Source organism: Pholcus phalangioides, unplaced genomic scaffold, assembly GCF_987345545.1.
Source record: "Pholcus phalangioides strain wild (caught in Gottingen) unplaced genomic scaffold, Ppha-v1.0 ptg000024l_1, whole genome shotgun sequence".
NCBI classification, from domain to species: domain Eukaryota; kingdom Metazoa; phylum Arthropoda; class Arachnida; order Araneae; family Pholcidae; genus Pholcus; species Pholcus phalangioides.
The window spans coordinates 27,922,004-27,942,450 of NW_028301616.1; the positions used below are offsets into that span (position 1 = coordinate 27,922,004).

At 33.1% G+C, this 20,447-nt stretch overlaps 2 protein-coding genes across 2 annotated transcripts in view; both read left to right on the forward strand.

The window, feature by feature from the left end:
* Positions 1-7,658, forward strand: part of Tmx3 (Thioredoxin-related transmembrane protein 3) — a 31,692-nt gene extending 24,034 nt beyond the window's left edge. Inside the window, exons 11-12 of the mRNA XM_089251384.1 lie at positions 1,371-1,503; positions 6,145-7,658. Of these exons, the coding sequence (XP_089107510.1) occupies positions 1,371-1,503; positions 6,145-6,173 (162 nt within the window). The 3' untranslated portion in view covers positions 6,174-7,658. The remainder of the gene's footprint in view (positions 1-1,370; positions 1,504-6,144) is intronic.
* A 5,201-nt stretch (positions 7,659-12,859) lies between these two features.
* LOC149069127 (uncharacterized) overlaps positions 12,860-20,447 on the forward strand; it is a 50,125-nt gene continuing 42,537 nt past the window's right edge. Inside the window, exon 1 of the mRNA XM_089250738.1 lies at positions 12,860-13,108. The gene's annotated coding sequence lies outside the window, so the exon portion shown is untranslated. The remainder of the gene's footprint in view (positions 13,109-20,447) is intronic.

Genomic DNA, 20,447 nt, shown 5'->3' on the forward strand with positions numbered 1-20,447 from the left:
TTCCTGACACAGTATAAAATGTATTCAAGAACACTATGTAATATAAACACGGAAATATAAGCAAGTAGAAGTTCAAAAACCTAAAAATTGTAGAATAAATTCAAAAGGCATTCTAAATAAATTTAAAACCAATGATTGAAAAAAAATCAAGCTTTAGAAACTGAAAACTAGTTAAGAACTGATAATAGTTGAATATGGTGCAAAATGAGGTGAACTTCAAGGCAATGCCAAGATCTATCTGTTCAGCATGTTACACTACTTATTTAATATGTTTGAAAACATGAGCAATCTGAAAAAATGTTTTTAAAATTATTTTGAAATCTTTGAATATGTATCAGCTGATATATTGCAGTAGTGAATCTTGATTATTGATTATAATCAATATGACTATCATTTTGAGAATTGGAATGAAGCAGACATATTTGATGAGATTTTATATGTGTGTATGCAGTTGAATCCCATTTTAACGAACACTTTTCCAATCCCTCAAATAAGTTTACATAGAAACCATGTAAACAACCTGAAATTCCTTTGTTGGAGTTTGTTATAACGGGATTGGACTGTATTTGGTCTTGAATATATAAATATCTTGTGAATGTGTGTTTTGCGCACTTCAATTTCTCATGTTAAGATAGGTGTAAATTTGAAAAAAATATTAGTTTATTAACAAATTATTATTTAAATATTATATTTATTTAAAAAATATTATAATAGAAATTCATTATCTACACAGATAAATAAATTGAGTTATGCATACAAAAGTTTTGTGGTATGTTACTAGTCTGCCAGTGATAGTCATACAAGAGGTAATGATCAACAATTTGACTTCATTTTAGCTATAGCTCTTGTCAGTACATGTGTACAGCAATATTTCATTGGAAGCTATTTTTTGATGGAAAGTAACAGAAAATCCAGGGAATCATAATCATCAATTTAATATATAAATTCTAAAAGGATTGGTTTTGTTATTGATACCTATGAGGAAAATGTTGATCCAATATTTATGGAATATAATTAGTTGTGATGGCATCACATCTGTTGCAGTCATTTTGCAAATGTCATCAGTGTTGATTCTTGTAGACTCTTGCAAAGTTGTATGCATCTATTTCATTTCCTGTAAATAACATTTGTCTTTATCCAGACCAGTGGGTCCAAAGATGAGCACTATATTACTACCTACTACTACCTACTCCTTGGGGGTAGGGCAGTAAGACAAATATGTGTTGAAGTATCTGGTCTAACCAATAATTATCACATTAGTCACATCGTACCTATTGGCTTGTGTTTAACACAGAATGGCATCTTAAGTAATTGTGTCAAAATATCAAAAATAAATACTTGAATATTTGATTTTATTTTTTTATTTTCAGAACATGTGGAGAGGAAACCCAGTTCTTACAGCTGTGATCTTGGGATTGCCACTTGGAATACTCAGTATAATTTGCTATACTAATTGTTGCAGTGATATCTTGGAAGCTGGAGATGAAGAAGAAGAAGAATCAAGTGAGTGATTTTAAAATCTTGATTGTAATTCATGTTTATGTGAAGTTATTTTATGAAATAGAAAATAGAGTTAATTTAAAAAAAAAGTATTGGTTACCAAGTTTTCATTAAAAAATTCTTCTGATTTTAATGTATGTGATACGTAATATTCTTGCACTTTAATCACATAATGATGGGTATTGTGATTAAATAAACAGTTTATCAGAGAGAGTAGAATATGTTTGATTATATAGTGAACTTTTGAATAATTGTTTTATTTATTGTGAAGAAAAAGCTCTCTTTACATTTACTTTCATTGTTTTCTTGAAATTTATTATACAGTGATACTCTGCTGACCAAGAAAAAATATCACTATACATCATTATACCAAGAAGCACAAGTTTAATATTAGAGTACAAAAATTTCAAACTAGACTTAAAAAAATAAAGCTGTAGAGAGGTTCATTGTTATATCGAGTATCATTGTAGCAAGAATTCACTGTATTAAAATACAGGGTGATTCTTAATTCATGGGATAAACTTTAAGAGGTGATGTGAGACACTAAATAAACATTTTTGATTATAGAATGGGCTGCCGAATCGCAATAGCAAAGGTAGTAAAGAGACTTCGCCAAAAACATATATCATATTTTTCTGATAGATTTGCAGGGTTGGCACAGTATTTGCTGTTGATGGTTTTTACCAGTATTTACCATGGATTTTACCATCATAGTGAAAACATTTTTTCCCATGTTTTCTACCACTTTCGTAGAAAAAAATAGTGTTTCTGCCAATAATTCAAAAATTTATCTACTCATTCTTTGTTTTTGTTTTTTTAAAGAAAATGCACTATTGTAGGTCATAATTTTTATGTCTTAATTCTTTTCCAATTAATGCCTATGTTTTCTGAACTTTTCTCATAGTTATCTGCCATATATGTAACTACCTATTACCCAGCTGCTTCATTCACTTGGATTTGGTAATCTAAAAATTACTCAGTGATGATTCCCCATAAATAACATTTGAATGACTCATGATCCCCTTGGAGGATGAATTTTGACAAATTTCATCTTAGTGGGTATCTACACTATAAAATATAATACTGACCAAATTTCATATTTATGACTGCAGCAATTTCAGCTCAGCTATGATTGCTTCATATAGATTTTGAACCCCCCCCCCCACACACACACACACACACACATCATGGGTTAAATTTTGAAAAATTCCTTAGTAAGTTATTACAAAGTGAAAATACTGACCAAATTTCATGCCTGTAGCTTCAATGGTTTCAGCTTGGTGTGATATCCTCTATATAACTTTTAGACCCTTTTAGAAGTGGAATTTCAGAACTCCTTTTCAGTGGGTCTTTGTATCTGAAATGGAACTACTGACAAAATTTCATATTTGTGGCTCAGTGGGATTTCTCTATGTAACCATTGGACCCCTTTATGACCCACATTAGGAGGTCGAATTTGGTGAAAAAAAAAACCCTTAGTGAGTCTTTACATCATGAATTAAAACTACTGACCAAATTTCATATTTATAGCTCCAGCAGGTTCGGCTCCACAATGAGGAATTAGTCAGGACAAGTCATTTTATATATATATATATAGATAAACTAAAACCTTGCATGGTTGGGCATGACAAAAATGCTTGTCCTAAACAAGCATTTTTGGTCATAGAATGTGTGGTCGAATCAGAATATTAAAGGCGGTAGAGGGGCAATCATGCAGGGCATGACAAATTCCAGGTGACAGGTCTCCATGGCACGATTTTCTGTGCATGATTACTAGCTCAAGCGAGAAAATTGAGATTGGTTCCTAAAATATTTGGTTGGTGCTTTTACCATGTATTTACCAGTAAATACCTAGTTTTCACCATGTCCTGGTAAAAACCCAACCCTGGTGATTTGTGATATCAACCATTCAAGGGTATATGCACTTTCAAATTGGATTGGAGCTGTTTTTTATTGGTGCAAGGACCATCAAGGTTATGCTGCACCAAACAATGATCAAGCAGTATAATGACTTGTGGTATAATTTGTGTTACGCAGGTTGCACCATGAGAAGGCCTATTATATTACAATATTCTGCACAGTTGAATAGTTGATTGCTCTTATTGCAGCGAATCCATCAGAAAATATGATATTTACTTTTGGTGTAGTGAGGTTGTGCACTCTCTAAAAACACCCTCTACCGCCTTTAATATTCTGATTTGACCACACATTCTATGACCAAAAATGCTTGTTTAGGAGTCTTACATCACCTCTTAAAGTTTATCCCATGAATTTAAAATCACCCTGTATAACAAAAGTGCAATCACCCAGATTTCATTAGCACTAAACATCGGCAGAATTTTTAACTTACCATGTAAACTTTTTATCCAGTGTGGGTAATTTTATTTCCCACAGGCAGTGAAATTTTATAAAATTTGTGAAGAAAATCCCTAAAATGATGAGAAATCTGAAATATTTACTAGTACAGTAATGTTCTTTGTTGAATTCTGTATTTGCCAGCTTATTACATGCATTGTATTCGATGCACCCTCTTTTTTTATATATTTTACATATTTTGTATACTCAATCATTAACTCAGGCCAGCTTAACTCTTAGCTTATAAGATATAGCTCTATTTTACAGATCTATTTTAAAGAAAAAAGATTAAATACTTGATCTTATCAGATAACATCAATGGTAGATCTGGAAAAAAACTAATTATCTTAACCCCTATAATAAAACCCCCTAAATAAAGTATAAATCCTCTCAATTCTTTAAATGAAATGTATTTCAGGATTCTCTAAGCAGAAATTAACCAAAAAAGAAGCATACAATTTCATTAATGCCTAGTAATAGATAGGAAAGGAAATGTCTTGTTAGATTTTTTCCCCTTGTATGGATTTCAAACTGATTTTCATGGTGCTATTTGTGTGAACAGATAAATAGATAACAGAAGGTTTAAGATACGATATATACTATATACACACAGGGTCGGCAAAAAGTCAGTAGAAACTTTAGGAATTCATAAAAACCAGAAAAGTAACCGAAATAAAAAAATCGTTTGCAGGGTTAACATCGCTAGGTCTTAGGAATTTTTTTTATGGGGGAAAAACCTCAAAAAACAGACAGATGGCACTGACGTACACAAGTCAAAGAAAAGATACGCAAATAATGACCAGAATGCCTCCAAATCGTTTATTACAGCAGTATGTGTTCCACATGACCAAACCACCACAGGGGGATAACACATTGCAGGCGAGTCATAAATCCAGCAACGGCAGAGTGCAGCAGGTCTGGATATATATACATGACACACCTCTGCAAATCAAATCTTTCAGTTCCGACAGATTGGATGGACCGGATCAATACGCCCAGGACCCTACCGCTCGTACCAGCGCCACCTATTGGCTGTTTTTAAGGGTTTTTTTTCCTGTCTTATAAAATTCCTGTGACCCAGTGATGCTAACCCTGCAAATAATTTTTTATTTTGGTTATTTTTCTGGTTTTTATGAATTTTTAAAGTTTCTACAGACTTTTTGCCCACCCTCTATATTTATTTATTATTTTTCAATCTGATTTAAAATATTTGTGCTCATATATATATGTCCTCATGCTCATATACTTACATCCCCATGGAGCCTAGGGAGCATTTATGAGTAAATATTTGATGAATTTAGTTTTATTCTGAGCTTGAATGTTGCATGAAATGTTAGTTCTTTGTAAGCACGCATAATCAAAGACAAGAATAATTTACTCTCAGGGATTTGTATCCAAGACCTGGTGCTGTTATTTACCATCAAAGGCTCAATATTTATGTGTCATTTGTGAGATTTTTTATTGAAGGGAAGTAGATTTATTTTCATCTATTTGTTTTGATAAGAGCTTTCAAAGTCTTGCGCTATTTATAGCAGCATAGATCACACACAACAGGACCCCACGAGAAGAGGGGCCTAACAAAAATGAGAATGAATTGATTGAAATTTTCAAGAATTTTCTAGGTAGGGCTTCAGAAAAATCACTTGGCCTGGGGCCCATGATGCTCTTGAGACTGCCCTGCTGACTGCTTTAAATACAGTTTCTTCTGTCATACCATTGGTGAATGGAGCAAACTCCCCAGCTCTATTGTTGGCGCCCCCATTATCACTAGTTTTTAGCCAATATCAAACGATATCTTTGTCACTTTCAATCATATCCTCTTGTATAGGCGCCCTGGGCCCACAATAAATAAATATAAGACCTCATAAGATTTCTGATGAGAAAATAATTCTTGGGGAAAAATGCATTGTCACATGATATGTTTGCATCTTTCCTCTACCAATTTATTTTAAAACACATCTCCCCCAGACAAAGATGAGCAGGAAAAAGGGATGATATTGAGTGAAAAATGTTTTTATTCTCTTGTTTGAAAGGTTTTAGGGTTGCTTTGCTAGGTGCACACACCTGGTATAACAATGACAATGAAGAAATGGTATTTCTATTTTTCTTCTATTTAACTCTCAACATAATATTATGTTAGAAACTTTGGACGAGGTAATATACTGTCTTAAATACTCTAATAAATGCCATAATTTTTTATAGATTTTTCCACTTTACTTTTTTCTTATTGTTCTGATTAATTTTGCCAATAAGACACTTTTCAATACAATCATGCTTTTCTTTCTTCAGGTCAATCAAGACACGTGAAACATGAATGATGGGAAAAAGAAGAAATACTTAAGTCTTATTTCTTTTCCTCACATGTGGGAGAAAAAAAAGACTGGTTGTTCATTGTTTCTTTTTTTTTTTTTTCTTGTTTTTTTACAGATATTTTATACATTCTGTTGAGTTTTTATTTTTGTTTTTTTCCTTCCAAAAAATTACAGCTGGTTATACAGTAAAACCTAGATAAGTCACCATCCCCTCATCACATCAAATGAGATTCTCCTATTTATCATGCATAAATTTCTACATAATGAAATCTCTAATTATAGGTTAATTGATCTCAATATAATTTGAACTTTATTGTGAAAAAAAGTTGCTGCCAACTGCAAGCTTACTGTCCCAAGTAAGAGCTTATTAAGCATGTTCTTGAGCTAGCAAAAACGATTTATAAACATAATTTTTTAGAGGGAAAAAAGAAAATATTTGTGCAGTCATTATGAGGAAATCAATGTGACGGGTCAAGCAAATTCAAAAACTTATTATTTTTTTAACCTTTTATCTGCTTAATATATTCCAAAGTGCCAGGTTAGATGATTTGTTATGCATCAACTGATTGTGTGGAAAACATTTTTTTTTTGTCTTAAGTTAGAAATTCTTGACCTACCAGATAATTTGCATGGTAATTATTTATTATCTTTTTATCTATATTGATCTGTTTTTTTTTGTTCTATTTTTCATAATGTGGTAGATAAAGTGTTAAAAAAATGCAATGAGTCATTGTCTATTCAGAGGTTCTGCAAATAAAGAATTCAAAGTATCAAATGCTTTTAGAAGAAATCAACTCTCTAGATAACTCCACCCCCTCACCCCACCCCCTTTGAAATTTATCAAATATTTTGTATAATAACACATAAATTTACTAAACATGAAATCAAAATTAAGTTAATTTTTTAATCGGAAATGAAGTTGACTGATTTTGTTTGTTTGGCTTATTATCACATTAGTTGGGTATGAATTGCAGTGCATCCCATTTATAACAATTTTCAAAATAGTGCGATGAAAAACGGTGTAACCAGAAAACCGCTTTAAACGGGAATGAGAGTTAATCTTAACATAATCTTAATGAGAGTTAGTTGGAGTTGGGACACGAAAATAAGTGGTACTAAGTGGGAAAACATTTTAAGTGGGAACGTTATAAGTGAGATCAACTGCATTAAATATTTGCTTGTTAATTTTTTACTCTTAATTTTTAATTAAATTTATAATTTTTTATCAATGCTTTTTGCCTGAAAATTTTTGACATGCTTAATGAATTAAATTTATATGTGTGCTTATACATTTCAATATATTTGAGATTTTTCTAATTTTTATAGTTTTTTTTTCAAGCATCTTTAGTCATTGCACCATTATAGCTTTCACTCCACATATTTTTATATCCCTTCATTGACGACTTATCAAAGTTTTACGACATTTGTGTTCTTTTCATCAAAATTCCCACCGGCAAATATTTTGAAGTGAATAAATTGTTTTCTTAGTTACTTTTTGCTTATTGTTTAAATTTGATTTTCTGGATAATTTTTTATATCTTACACTGATAAAAAAATTTACATGACAGCCATTCAATAAAGAATGAGACATTTTTGTATTGGAATTACCCCACAACAACCTGAATGAGCATCATATTTTAAGCATTCATCAGAACACTTTTAGCACAGGACTATATGGTGTCCATAGCCACCATACGTAGATGAGTGGTTAATATATCTATTATATACCTCATTTCATCCAATTAGTTTTGGCATAATACAGCAAAAAATTCAAATGAAAAATTTTCCTGGGAAAAATCCACTTTGTTCTTTATGGAAAAGCCTGTGTATTAAATTAAGTGTTATATCTTATCAAATTTAAAATTGTATCATTATACATGCAAAGCTTAAAGAATTTCATGTAGATATAAAGCAAATAATCACCTTTTCAAGGGTGACTCTCGAAAAAGTATTCAATGTTACTTAACGGCTATTCTGATGAATATTTCTAGTTTCAATTCAGCCAACAGGACTGTTACCAAGTTATTCACATGTATTTGAATTACTGATGCCTTTGCCATTTTGTTATGGAAAGGTTTTATTTTTCATGAAAAAATTCCAGCTGGAATCGAGCTGCACAAATATGTTTAACAAACAATATTTGAAATGGTGGATGCATCAGTAACTCAAATACTTGAGTTGACTAATAATGTCTTTAGGCTTTATTCTTTGGCAGAATAAAAACTGTTTAGAAATATTCACATTAGAATACCCGCTAGGTCACGATGAAGCCGTTTTTTTTCAGGAGTGGTGCAAAAACTAGCCCTGGATTATGGTATTTGAATTTTCTAAAATATGTTCACAATGGATGTATTTAACTCATTTTTATTTTTTTGATTCAGTGGGACTTTTATTTGTATTCACTGAATGAAGAAAATTTATTGAGTCAAGAGAGAGAAAAATGAACATGAAATAAACAGAGGACTCCAAAAATTTTTGTGATATCAAAGTTTGACTAATTTTTTAATGGAAAGTTATCAGGGGTTCCTCATGCCTAGAGGGGGATGTTCAGATGTTCCCATGTGTTAAGACAGTCCTGTCCTGGCCAGAGGAATAGGCATTGAAGTATTGCTTAGTATAGTGTTCTATAAAATCTATCTGATGTAGAAATGGAAAGAAATATTTAATACATTAATGAATATATGCCTTCTAAGTTTGGGCATTTGTATTGAATTGTTTGAGATTTAATGTTGGTTGATTTCTGGTATGCGCTTTACCTTGCAATAACATGCATAAAAAGGCTAACACTCTATTAAGAAAATTTTGTGGGTTATGATATTTTTGATACAAGATTTTTTTTATATCATATATAGCAGCAATAATTTCAATAATATAGGTCTATGACTATCACCTCCTGCTTACAAGAGCCATGGCCACCGATTTTTGCTCATAAACAAACATGTACCATGCATAATATGATTTCAATGGGTTTAATTTTTTTTAATGCAAAAACTTGGTTAATTCCACTACAATCAAGTTTTACTGCAGAAGAGTTTTCATCGGAAATTTCATTCTTGCACGAATTGCTGGTCTTTTTTTTCTTTCCTGAAAAAAATCATATTGTTCATGTTTTGGTAATGTTATAAGGCAGAGAGAGAGTTGAATTAACAGAAGTCATAATTGTTGGCATTTCAATTAGCAAAAAGCATCTTGCATATCATCTAACATGCTTCTTATTTCATAACAGTATTGAGTGCATTAGAAACTTGCTCTCTTTATGTGATGTGTTTATGTAAGCATGTTAATGTTTATATAATTTCATATAATTTCACTTTATTTAAGTTTTTTCTCAATCATAGAATAACAATGCAATTGAAGATATTATAAACATTTAATGCATCCATTTCAACTAAAACGTTTTGCAAATTTTGATAGATTTTTCTAGGCAAAATATTTCATTTTTGATAAGTTTTTATATTGTAAAAACTATTTTTTTATGACAAACAAGCTGGAATACATGAAGTGGTTTGGAATCAACATCGGAAACCTGCTGCAATGAATTATGTCTCGGAAAATTGCTTTGGATAGAGCAGGAGTTAACCTTTTGTGTTCCAATAATATGAAGACTGCAGAGCCCTTTTTTAAATAAAATGAAGGCCACTGACCCCCCACTTTACTAATCTCAAAAGACCCTCGGTAAAGAACCTGCAATAGAGATGCCTGAAGGATAATAATATTATCATTTTCTTTTTTAGGAATTACAATACCACAGAACTCAACTAACATTTATTATGAAAAGTTTCACAAAATGCTTCTCTTAATAATCAATGTGCTATATCCAAAAAAAATATCCAACCTTAACAGGCATTTTTAATGATTTAGATTACGTGAATTCTCCCTGATAAGTATAACAGTTCCTTATGTAAACATGGTTATGGTTATAGCTTTACATGAATAAAAATTTTGAATTAAAAATTTTTAATTTAAAGAAAAGAAACAGAATCTGTGCATATATATACACAGTTCTCCCATGTGCATGTACAGATTTTTCTTAAACCAAAACGACAAGCATTGATAATTTATTTGGAAGATTATAGTTGCAATTTTTTCACTGCCACTTTAACTTCCGAAAGAGGTAAGCAGTGTTAGAACTGTGTATTTTAAAACCATAATCTTCCAATATCTGTCATCATCTTTGTGATATCTATTGAAACATTGGGCCCCCACCAGCAGTGGCATCTCAAGAGGGTGGGGTGTGATTTTGTTCTTTACTCAGGTTTAAATGCAAAAAAAAAAAAATTAAGTAAATGCTCTGAACTCTGCCTTTCCAATATTTTCAATAACTACACTTGTGTTGAAACCTACCATTTTTGTGCATGTTACGGATTCATAAGCTGTTGCCATCTATCTTCCGATTCGAATGTGAGGAAACTACCGAACCGAGTGAATGTTTTTCTGATTATAATTCTGCATTCTGGGTATGCTGATCATCGTGGTGAGTTTTGAAAGACAAAAATAGGGGTTCTTAACCTTTTTACTGAGCGGCACTTCCAAGCAAACTTTAATCCGATTCTCGCATCTGCTCGAGTAGCCCATCAAATCGCTCTCTCGCGCCCCTGGTTAAGGGCCACTAGCCTAGACCAGAGCCGTCTTAAGAGCATCATGAGCCCCCGGGTCAAGTGGTTTTTATGAGACCCTACCTGGTAAATTCTATAAAATTTGAACCGGATCTCATATTTGTGAGGCCCCCGGGCCGTGCCCGGCTGGACCCATGCGTTAAGACGGCACTCGCCTAGACCGAAGCGGCATTAAGATTTTCAACCAGTCGTGTCTCAGACTAGTGGTTCCCAAAGTGTGTCGTGGCTCCTGGGGGCGTCGCCAACCTTTGCCGCGACGAGCTAGTGACAGATCCGTCTTAAGGGCATTATGCCGCCCCCCCCCCCCCAAGGCTAGTTAGAAATATCTGCCGACCAATCTGCATGCTTTATCCTGAAAATTTTAACCAGATCTTATTTTGCACGAGGACTCGGGCCCCCCCCCCCCCCCGGGCCATTCTCGGGCAATTAATAAAAAGGCGCTGCACTGGCTAGTGTTTTTCATTTTTGCCTGTTCTGTGCTTCGAGGTGATTTTTTGTTGGAGAGCCACGAGTGAAAATTTTCACTCGTGGCTCTCCCAGAGCAGTGTAACGAAAAATCGCTTCGAAGAACCTTTGTCAGTGTCAACACTCCGCGGCGCTCCTGACAAAGGTTGGCGGTGCATAGCTTGAGAACCCCTGGGTTAGGCTATGGATGTGATGGAGAACATTTTTCTGATGAGAGAGACGTCAGGCCACCCAAGCCGATTATCCACGGCTTTCCAGAATAATTCAACAAAAAATCACCTCGACCACAGAACAGGCAAAAATGAAAAGTTGTCCTAACTGCTGAAGATATTTCTCCCTTTTTAAAACATTTTTTCGGCTTCCACTGTGAGAACCTCCGGGTAGAGCTTATTCATTCTAGTACGTAATAAAGTGGCAAAATAAATGAAAAACCCCGATCCAGGGCCAAGAGGTTTTTCTGAGGCCCTACTAGATAAATTCTAGAAAATTTTAACTAGATCTCATTTTCGTGAGGGTCTGGGCCGTGCATTAAGACGACACTGCCCCGACCTAAAACGCCAACCCTGATTAACGCCATTATTTCGCAGAATTCTAGTACTATAACGAGCTTGGTGCTATATTGAATTTCAAGGTTGAATCAGAGTGATCCCAGGGGCGGCTCTTAGGCTGCCCCACTCTAGGAGGGGTGCCGGATCTGAGTTGAAGTGGAGGAGGAAGAGCTTTGTCGACCAAAAAAAAAAAACCCCAGTCGGGAGAGCCAAAAATGTCCTGCTGCATACATTGATTTTTTTCTCCAGCCGCCCCGATAATCCCTTTACAGGGAAAATTTGTCCACTGTAAATTTCTGGCACTAAGCGGGATTGGCTATAACAAGATTTGACTTCATATTTAATTATCTTCTGAAATGTAACAGTATTAATTGAAAGATATTCATGTAAAATAGCGATTGGAATTGTGAAAGGCAAGGAAGCATCTCCGACTAGTCATAGGGTTACGGCGCATGTTGAACTGTTTTTAATGAGACAAATCTAATTTATCTTGCTAATTTAAAACGGTACAATGCTTCAATAGGGGAATCTTTTCTTAATTTCACAAATATTAATGAAAATTATATTTGCTTCGCTTGGCACAATTCAAGTTTTACATCCCATTTCCAAGAAATCATTGCTCGGATAATTATCGCGCGGTTGTTCAATGCACAAGAAAATGTTAAGAAAAAGAAAATTGTTTGTGAACTTGAAATTTCGATCGAACTGCTGATTTTTTATTTATTTTAAATTGTTATTGAGTTAAAAATGGCGTTGTGTATATGAATTGATTGATATAAATTTTAATAAAGATTCAATAAAACATCTCAGTCGGTAAAATTACGGAAAAATTATATTTCAAATCAAATTTAATATCTTAAAAATAATTATCAACGAATTTTTACGTTATAATTTAGATAATTTTACCAATTTTTTATTATTTTTACAAATTCTTGAAAGCGACACGCGACGGCTGTGACCTTTTCGAAATTTCTCCCCGACCGTTCTGGATGACGGTGAACGCGCAATCTCATGTTGTTTCGTGGACGTACATGCGCTAAACCTCATCGAGTAAGTCCGTGGTCATTGTCACCGGGAATCGCATGTGCTTTTTCCGCGAACGCCCTGCGATTGTTTTCGGCTGAAATCGGCAGTAAAATAATCATTTTAACATTCCGTACAATCCAAATTCCCATGAAGAATATCCGCAGAGGGCGCAGCTCCGGTCACAATATCGTATAGAGCTCTCGAAAAACAGCCCTCCCCAGTGTGCCTCACAACGGTGTTCACAGCCAGTGTTGGTTATTTGAAGAGGAAAAAAACAAGTCTAAAGGTAAGAATTAACCATTTAATTTTGCACGAGCGCTTAGCATAGACTCCCAGTGTGTCGCCCCGAAGCTCATTTCCGATTTCCCGCCAAGCGCGGGCCCCAACAAATGTGTCAACATCTGATAGACCCGGAAGTCGCGGGGCTTGCGCCCGTTGACAATGGTCAATTATTTTCATTTAAAAATATAATTAATCCCTCCATCAATCCCGCACACCGAAGTAACGTTTAATATTTATTTCCAGACGATCGCAAGTCCGATGCTATCTCGGCTTGCGATCGTGCATCGAGGAGAAGAAAAAACAAAAAAAACAGACGAGCAGCGTTGTTTTATTGTACAAGGGGGAAAAAGACAAGGAAGACGACTGAAGCCATTATAACCACCACGAACGCAGGTCCTCGAATGTGGATATTCGGATCGACGGTCGGAGCACTGGGATCGAATGATCATCGGTGTTTTCAATCCGAAATTTAAATAGCCCTTTGGCCCGCGACGACGATCTCTGTCTCTCTCTCCCGAAGGTAGTGTGAGTGTGTGTGTAGCTGCTACTACTACTATCATCGCAAGTCCGCGTGTAGGAGGGGGGGAAGGGGGAACGGTGTGTTTGTGTGTGTGAAGGAGCGCGGATATATATTTTTTTTTCCTTCTTTCTTCCCTTGGCTAGTTTGTTAGTAAACGTGATAAACGAAAATTTTCTTCGATTCGTCTCCGAAAATTCCCATTTTCAATAAAAGATGGGTGTCCAACGGACACCTATACCCCCCCTCCCTCCAACACCTATGATGTGGGTGTAGATATATGCACAGTCTAATATGGGGAGTGGTTATTCAATTTCTTCGCGTAATTAATTAAATTTTTCAATTTTTTTTTGTCAATTTTATAATTAAAAACATCCCTTTTTTTTAATGTTATTCATTTTCTATTATATTATCCCTTCAATTGATTTTTATTTCCACCACATCAGCACAATATACAATGTTGAAAATTCTGTGTTTTCGAAGTTGAATTGATTTTGTTTTGTGTGCTTGAAATTGAATCCAGATATTGGTTTTAAAGCCACTTTATACACTTGGGCACGTGTTAATGAATATGAATTTAATGAAATTTTTTATTGTCATTAAATTCTACCTGTATTTGAATAATGATGGCAGCCATTTTTTTTCCCCACTTTGAAAATGAGGTTATTAATGAGATGAAACATTTCCAGTCATGCACTGTCATGGATAAAGTAGTAATTATCAGCGAGCATCTCGATTGTATAATATATTAGGGTCGTTTTAGTGCTGAAATTTATAAATTTAAACTTATTTAATTTGCGGGATATGACTTTGTTGGTCTTCGGGTCTAGTACACACAATTTTATATAAAAGTTTCTTATAAAATTGAAATGCGTGTATATATATAGTAGGAGCTCTTGACTTGGTTAACTTGGACCGAGGGGCAGTCTATTTTTTTTTTTGTTTAAAAGGAGCTTGTTAAATGAGGGAGATACGCTCTTGTGTAAAATTAATTGCATATACAATGTATTATATTGAATATCTGTTGTGTGTGATGTCGCACACAACATATTCAATTATTATATTCGATTAACATTTAATAACTTGTTAGTAAATGGCTAAACAAAAAAAAAAGTACATTTTTCTCCAAAATTCCCATTTCAATAAGAATGATGTGGGTGTAAATATGTCTAATATGGGGAGTGGGTTATCAAATTTCATGTAATTGCATGCTTCACATTTTATAATTAAAAACGTCACATTATTATACTTATGTTATTATATTATTCCTTTAATTGATTTTAATATCCATTACATCCGCTTATATGCAGTGTTTAAATTTTGTATTTTTCTTTGTGTGTGTGTGTGTTTAAAAATGAATTCAAACAATTTCAAAGCCACTTGATGCACATGGACATGTGTTAGCAAATATAAATTTAATTCAATTTTTGTTATTTAATTTTACATGCATTTGAATAATGATGGCATATGTTTCTTCCCCCCCCCCCTCCCGTGTATAAATGAAGGTGTTAGTGCAATGACTATGAATCTTTCAACATTGTCATAGATAAAGCAGTAATTATCAGCGAGTACCTTGATTGTATTTAGGGTTGTTTTTTTGTGATAAATTTTATATAAATTTTTAGATTTATTTATTTTGTGGGATATGACTCAGTTCAAGACTGGTGCATAAAATGTTACATGAAACAGGCATATAAAATTAAAAATGTGATGCATAGAGTAGTAGTGGAAACTGTTGACTCGACTAACCAATCGAGGTTCAGCCAATTTGAAAAATATATCATGTTAAACGAGAGAAATTGAAACCAAAGCAAAATTAGCTATAGGCCTAGTATTGTATTGAATCTATTGCTTCGGATGGCAATAAATGTTACATTATATGGATATTAGTCCAACATTAGGTTTACGAAGTGTGATTTTGAGAAAAAATTCTTTCTTCTCTTGGCTAGTTTGTTAGTAAATGTGATAAGCGAAAAAGGATTCCACACTTTTTTGTCAATTATTTGCTCAAATATTTGACAATTAGATTTTGTAATTGCTTATGAAATGCATTCTTAAATTTTTTGCCAAAAATTCTCATTTTGATAAATGATGGGTGTCTAATGGGCACCTACAACCCTTCTGTCCAATACCTATAATGTGGGTATATATATGCACAGTCTAATATAGCGAGTGGTTATCCAATTTTGTCTTAAAATTAATTATATCTTTCAAATTTTATCATTTTTATAATTAAAAATGGCTGGACCTAGAAATCTGCAAACTATGCGGCCAACTGAAGTGGGGGGGGGGGGGGCAATGGAGGGATTTCTTGTTACCAAAAAAAATGTCCAGAACTGGCCCTGTTTAAAAACATCTCTTTATGATAATTTACTTATTATATGTTTTCTTTTATTGATTTTAATTTCCACCACATCAGCATCCCCAAAGCAGAATATGTCAAAATCTGCGACATAAGTCGCAGAGCAATCAGTGCAACTGCTAAACAATCCAGAAGAATTTTAAGAAAAATGTCGAAAACACTACTATGGGAATTTTTACCGCATAACATTTCTAGCTAGTCGGGGGCTCATTGCAGAACAATGCAAAGCCTTCTGCATTGGGGATCAGCATATATACAATGTTGAAATTTTGTATTGTCCAAGTTGAATTGATTTTTTTTCAACCACTTATATTTTAAAACCACTAAATACACATAAGCATGTCTTAGTGAATATAAATTTAATGAAATTTTTTTTTTAAATTCTAATCTGCATTTGAATAATGATTATATAATTTTTTTGCTCTTGCTATGAATGAAGTTGTTAATGATAAAAGATTTATAGTCACTGATAAAGCAGGCATCAACAAGCCCTTTGATTGTATAATATATTAGGGTCATTTTAGTGGTAAAATTTATATGTTTGAATTTAATTTACTGGATATACCTTAGTTCGGGTCTGGTATACAAAATTTTATATAAAACTTTCTCATGAAGTTAAAACCTTGTTACACACAACAACATTCAATATAACGGTAAATCCCTCCACAATTGAAGTCTCTTCAATCTTTTTCTAATAATGAGCACTACCTGTTCCCATCATCAAAAGAAGACAGCACCCTTACAGCAAGTTTGGCATACGAATACACGGAACATCAGAATTGTTTTAATCCTTGAATACAATTTCTACAAGGTGTTTAATCAGGACTTTAATTAAATTAGTCACTGGTATGGAGCACTAGGGGTACTTCAGGGAGCACCATATTGAAGATGCCTGCTATACTACAATATTTTCCCAAGTTTTGTTTGGAAATGTCTATACTCCAGCGCTGAACAAATCACAAAAAAATCTAGGCGCCAAAAAATTTTTTACCCAAAGAAAAAGGTCCAAAATAATGCTTCTTTTGACTTTTTCAGGGCATAGTGACCCTTTTTCATGTTGGCAGATATGCTGCTATAAATTCCAAACACTTTGTGCTGCTCTCAGCCTGCAATTTAGTAACTACTCAAAGAAAATTTTAGGCACCAATACACCAGTTTTTTAGTTGACATGGCAACCTGGTGCCCCACCCTTGCTATACTCTAATGTTAAACTGCTGCCTCTCAATATAACAATAATCCCTCTACAACGATATTCTTTCTTGGTCCACAGTGTACATAAAGGTTTAACTGTAATAGGCACTCTTAACTAACCAAACTTGGACCAAGGGTCAGTCAATTGGAAAAAAAATCTTTTGAAACGAGGGAGATTGAAACCAGTATAAAATTAATTGCATATATAATTCACTATATTGAATCTATTAGGTGTGATGTCACAAAAGGTTGCATTACACGAACATTGTTCAAACATTATAAATTGTGATTTTAAGAGGAAAATTATGTTTCATACAGCTCACCATTGACATATCCTAGTTGCCACGAGGATTTAAAAATCTGTACTGATGCCTAAATTTTTTTCCCTTTATAATGAGGTTGTGACGATGAAAGATTTATGGTTATCGCACTGTCATTGATAAAGCAGTTGATATCAGCAAGCATCTTGATTGTGTGTCACATTAGGGTGGTTTTAATGGTAGAATTTATAAATTTTGATTCATTTAATTTGAGAGAGATTCCTTAGTTTGGGTCTGGTAAACAAAATTTTGTATATAACCTTCGTATTAAATTGAAAATGTATGTATAGTAGAGGTCCACTGTAAAATGACAGCTTACAATCACGAGAAAAATTGTTATAACAGACTTCTAGTAATGAGCGAATGTCCCACATTTTTATTCATTAAATCGAGGAAAATTGTGTTACATCATACTGAGATTAACATAAATATAAGCACAAAACTTCTAGAAAAAATTGTTAAATTGTAGTTTTGTTATATCAAGGTTTGGCTGTAATTTGAATCTGTTGAGTGCACATAGTTCAATTACACAAATATTATTCAAACATTGGGCTTACAAATTGTGATTTTTTTAAAGAAGAGATAATGTTTTATACAGCTAATGATCACACTTACACTCTATAAATTATTATATGCCAGTCGCTATTGATATATCCCAGTTACTATGGGGACTTGAAAATCAGTTGAAAGTTTTTATGTATGATTGCTAAATTAAAATCTAAGGATGGTATTTTTTTTCTATTTAATGACAGTATGTCTTATAACATAACAGATTTATTAAGTCAAAAAAAAATAAGGAAAACATTATTGATGACAGTTTTACTTGACCAAAAAATAATACTTATGTGTTCTCTTAAGAAATAAGAAATTTTAGCAATTTTGGCCAAATTTTAATTTATTTTATTTGTCAAGCTCATGTACACACAGCTATACTGCAGTAACAGTAAAATCCCTTTTATATGAGTGTTAGGAACAGTATTTTTGTTTGATAACTGAACTGGTTCACATAGGTCTAACTTGTTTGGGAAGAGGGTGGTTGAAAGAGGTCCTTGTTTAGAGAGACTCGAAACCGCATGGAGTTGGGAAAATTAGTATTTGCTGCTCTTATTATGACATATTTTGCTGCTGTAGAGTACTTTAACGTCGCAGTGGAATATGACTATATATTCTTCTTAAATTATAAACTAATTTTTGCGAATAAAACTGTATTAATGCAAATTACTTTAAAACAAAATTATCACCTTCATATTTACCTCTCAAGAACTTTCTTCCTTATGCAAATTTTAACAACTTTGATATAATTATGAGAAAATGCTCAGTAGAGCATGAATTAAAAATTTAAAACATATATATTCACTTTTGTGATCTTAGAAAAAAAATTAGGATTGAGAAAATTTGATTGTGTGGTGCATTTATTCAATATCGCATAAACTAAATGATAAGTTACATTTGTTTACAAAGAATTTTAATTACATAGCTAAATAATTAATAGATAGAATATGGTGATTGTTATTTGTTTTATTAAACAAAGGGATGAATAACCATTAATAGATTATTTTTATAGTTTGTATTTTGCAGCAGAGATTCCTAGAGTAGTATTTGTATTTACAGTGAAACCTTTTGATATAACTATACTCTGCACACCAAAAAAAAATTGTTGTAGAGGGATTATCATTATATCAAGAGACAGCAGTGTAACAGAGTATAGACATTTCCAAACAAGATTTCAAAAAATACCTGTTGTTGCAGAGGAATTTATCATTATATTGAGTATCGTTTTAGCAAGGTTTTGCTGTAATTTCATCATTAACATCATAACTGAGTATTTTTTAACACAAATGTTTTGAATTATGGTGAAATTAGTAACTTTCATCTTATAAATGTTTTTATATTAACTCTTTCCATGTTGGTTGAGACACTGAAATGTGTTCAGAACAAAGTTTGTCCTCCAGCTCAAATTTGATAATCATGCATATGATTATTTAATAATCATGTGCATAAATTATACAGAATGATAAGTAATACATAAATATAAAAGGATAATGTCCAAGAGTTTTTTTTAGAGATATTTGATATGACTTTCTTTATTCATGCATATAATGTCAAGGCAATATGCAATTTTTTTTACACAACACTCAGAATTTTGATGTGGAAATTATCGGCCTCCATAGCCTCTTGTATGTAAAGGCAGTAATGTCAGTTGCTTTAGCTCATCACTGGGCTTCAGTGCATGTAAGCTATGCAATTTGTATGGTTGTTGCCAGAAGCATTGGAAATGTTTTAGATCTGTGAATGCTCGACTTGATCTTTAAATAGGAGATTTTTTGATTTCTGAATTGATTTTGGGAGTGCTTAATTTGGTGCTACAAAATACTGTGGATGCTCAACAGGGTTGGCAAAAAGCCGGATTTTTTCAGGGTTTTTGATATTGAAGCATAAGGAAAGAAAGTTATATATGTGCTATAAATAAATATAATAGACTGGGTAATTTATGAAAATTATTATGTATATAAGTATATTAATAATAATTATCACAGAACATTAAATCAATACTGATAAAAATTTTAGCCGGTTTCATGTGTTCTTAACGTGCAACCAGAGTTCAAACACCTCTAGTGGAGAAACACTGTTCCCAAATGATGATGAGTATAGCAGTTTATTAGAACTATGATTAAAAAAAACAAAAACCCTAACAAATTATTTGTAAACAACTAAATTCTGAAACAGATCAATCTTATTCTCTGAAAAAATAGTGTAGGTGAAGGGTTCATTTTTTTACTAGATACCTTTGTTTTACCTGAATACTAAACAAGTTGTATTTAGATAATTTTAGTTTTTTGTATTTGTTTGCAACACTTTCTTTTAAGAGGAGGGAAAGGGAAACATTCTAGAAAGAATTTATTGCACCTTTTAAAACGCACCATCTGATCTCTTATATGTCACTGTAAACTAT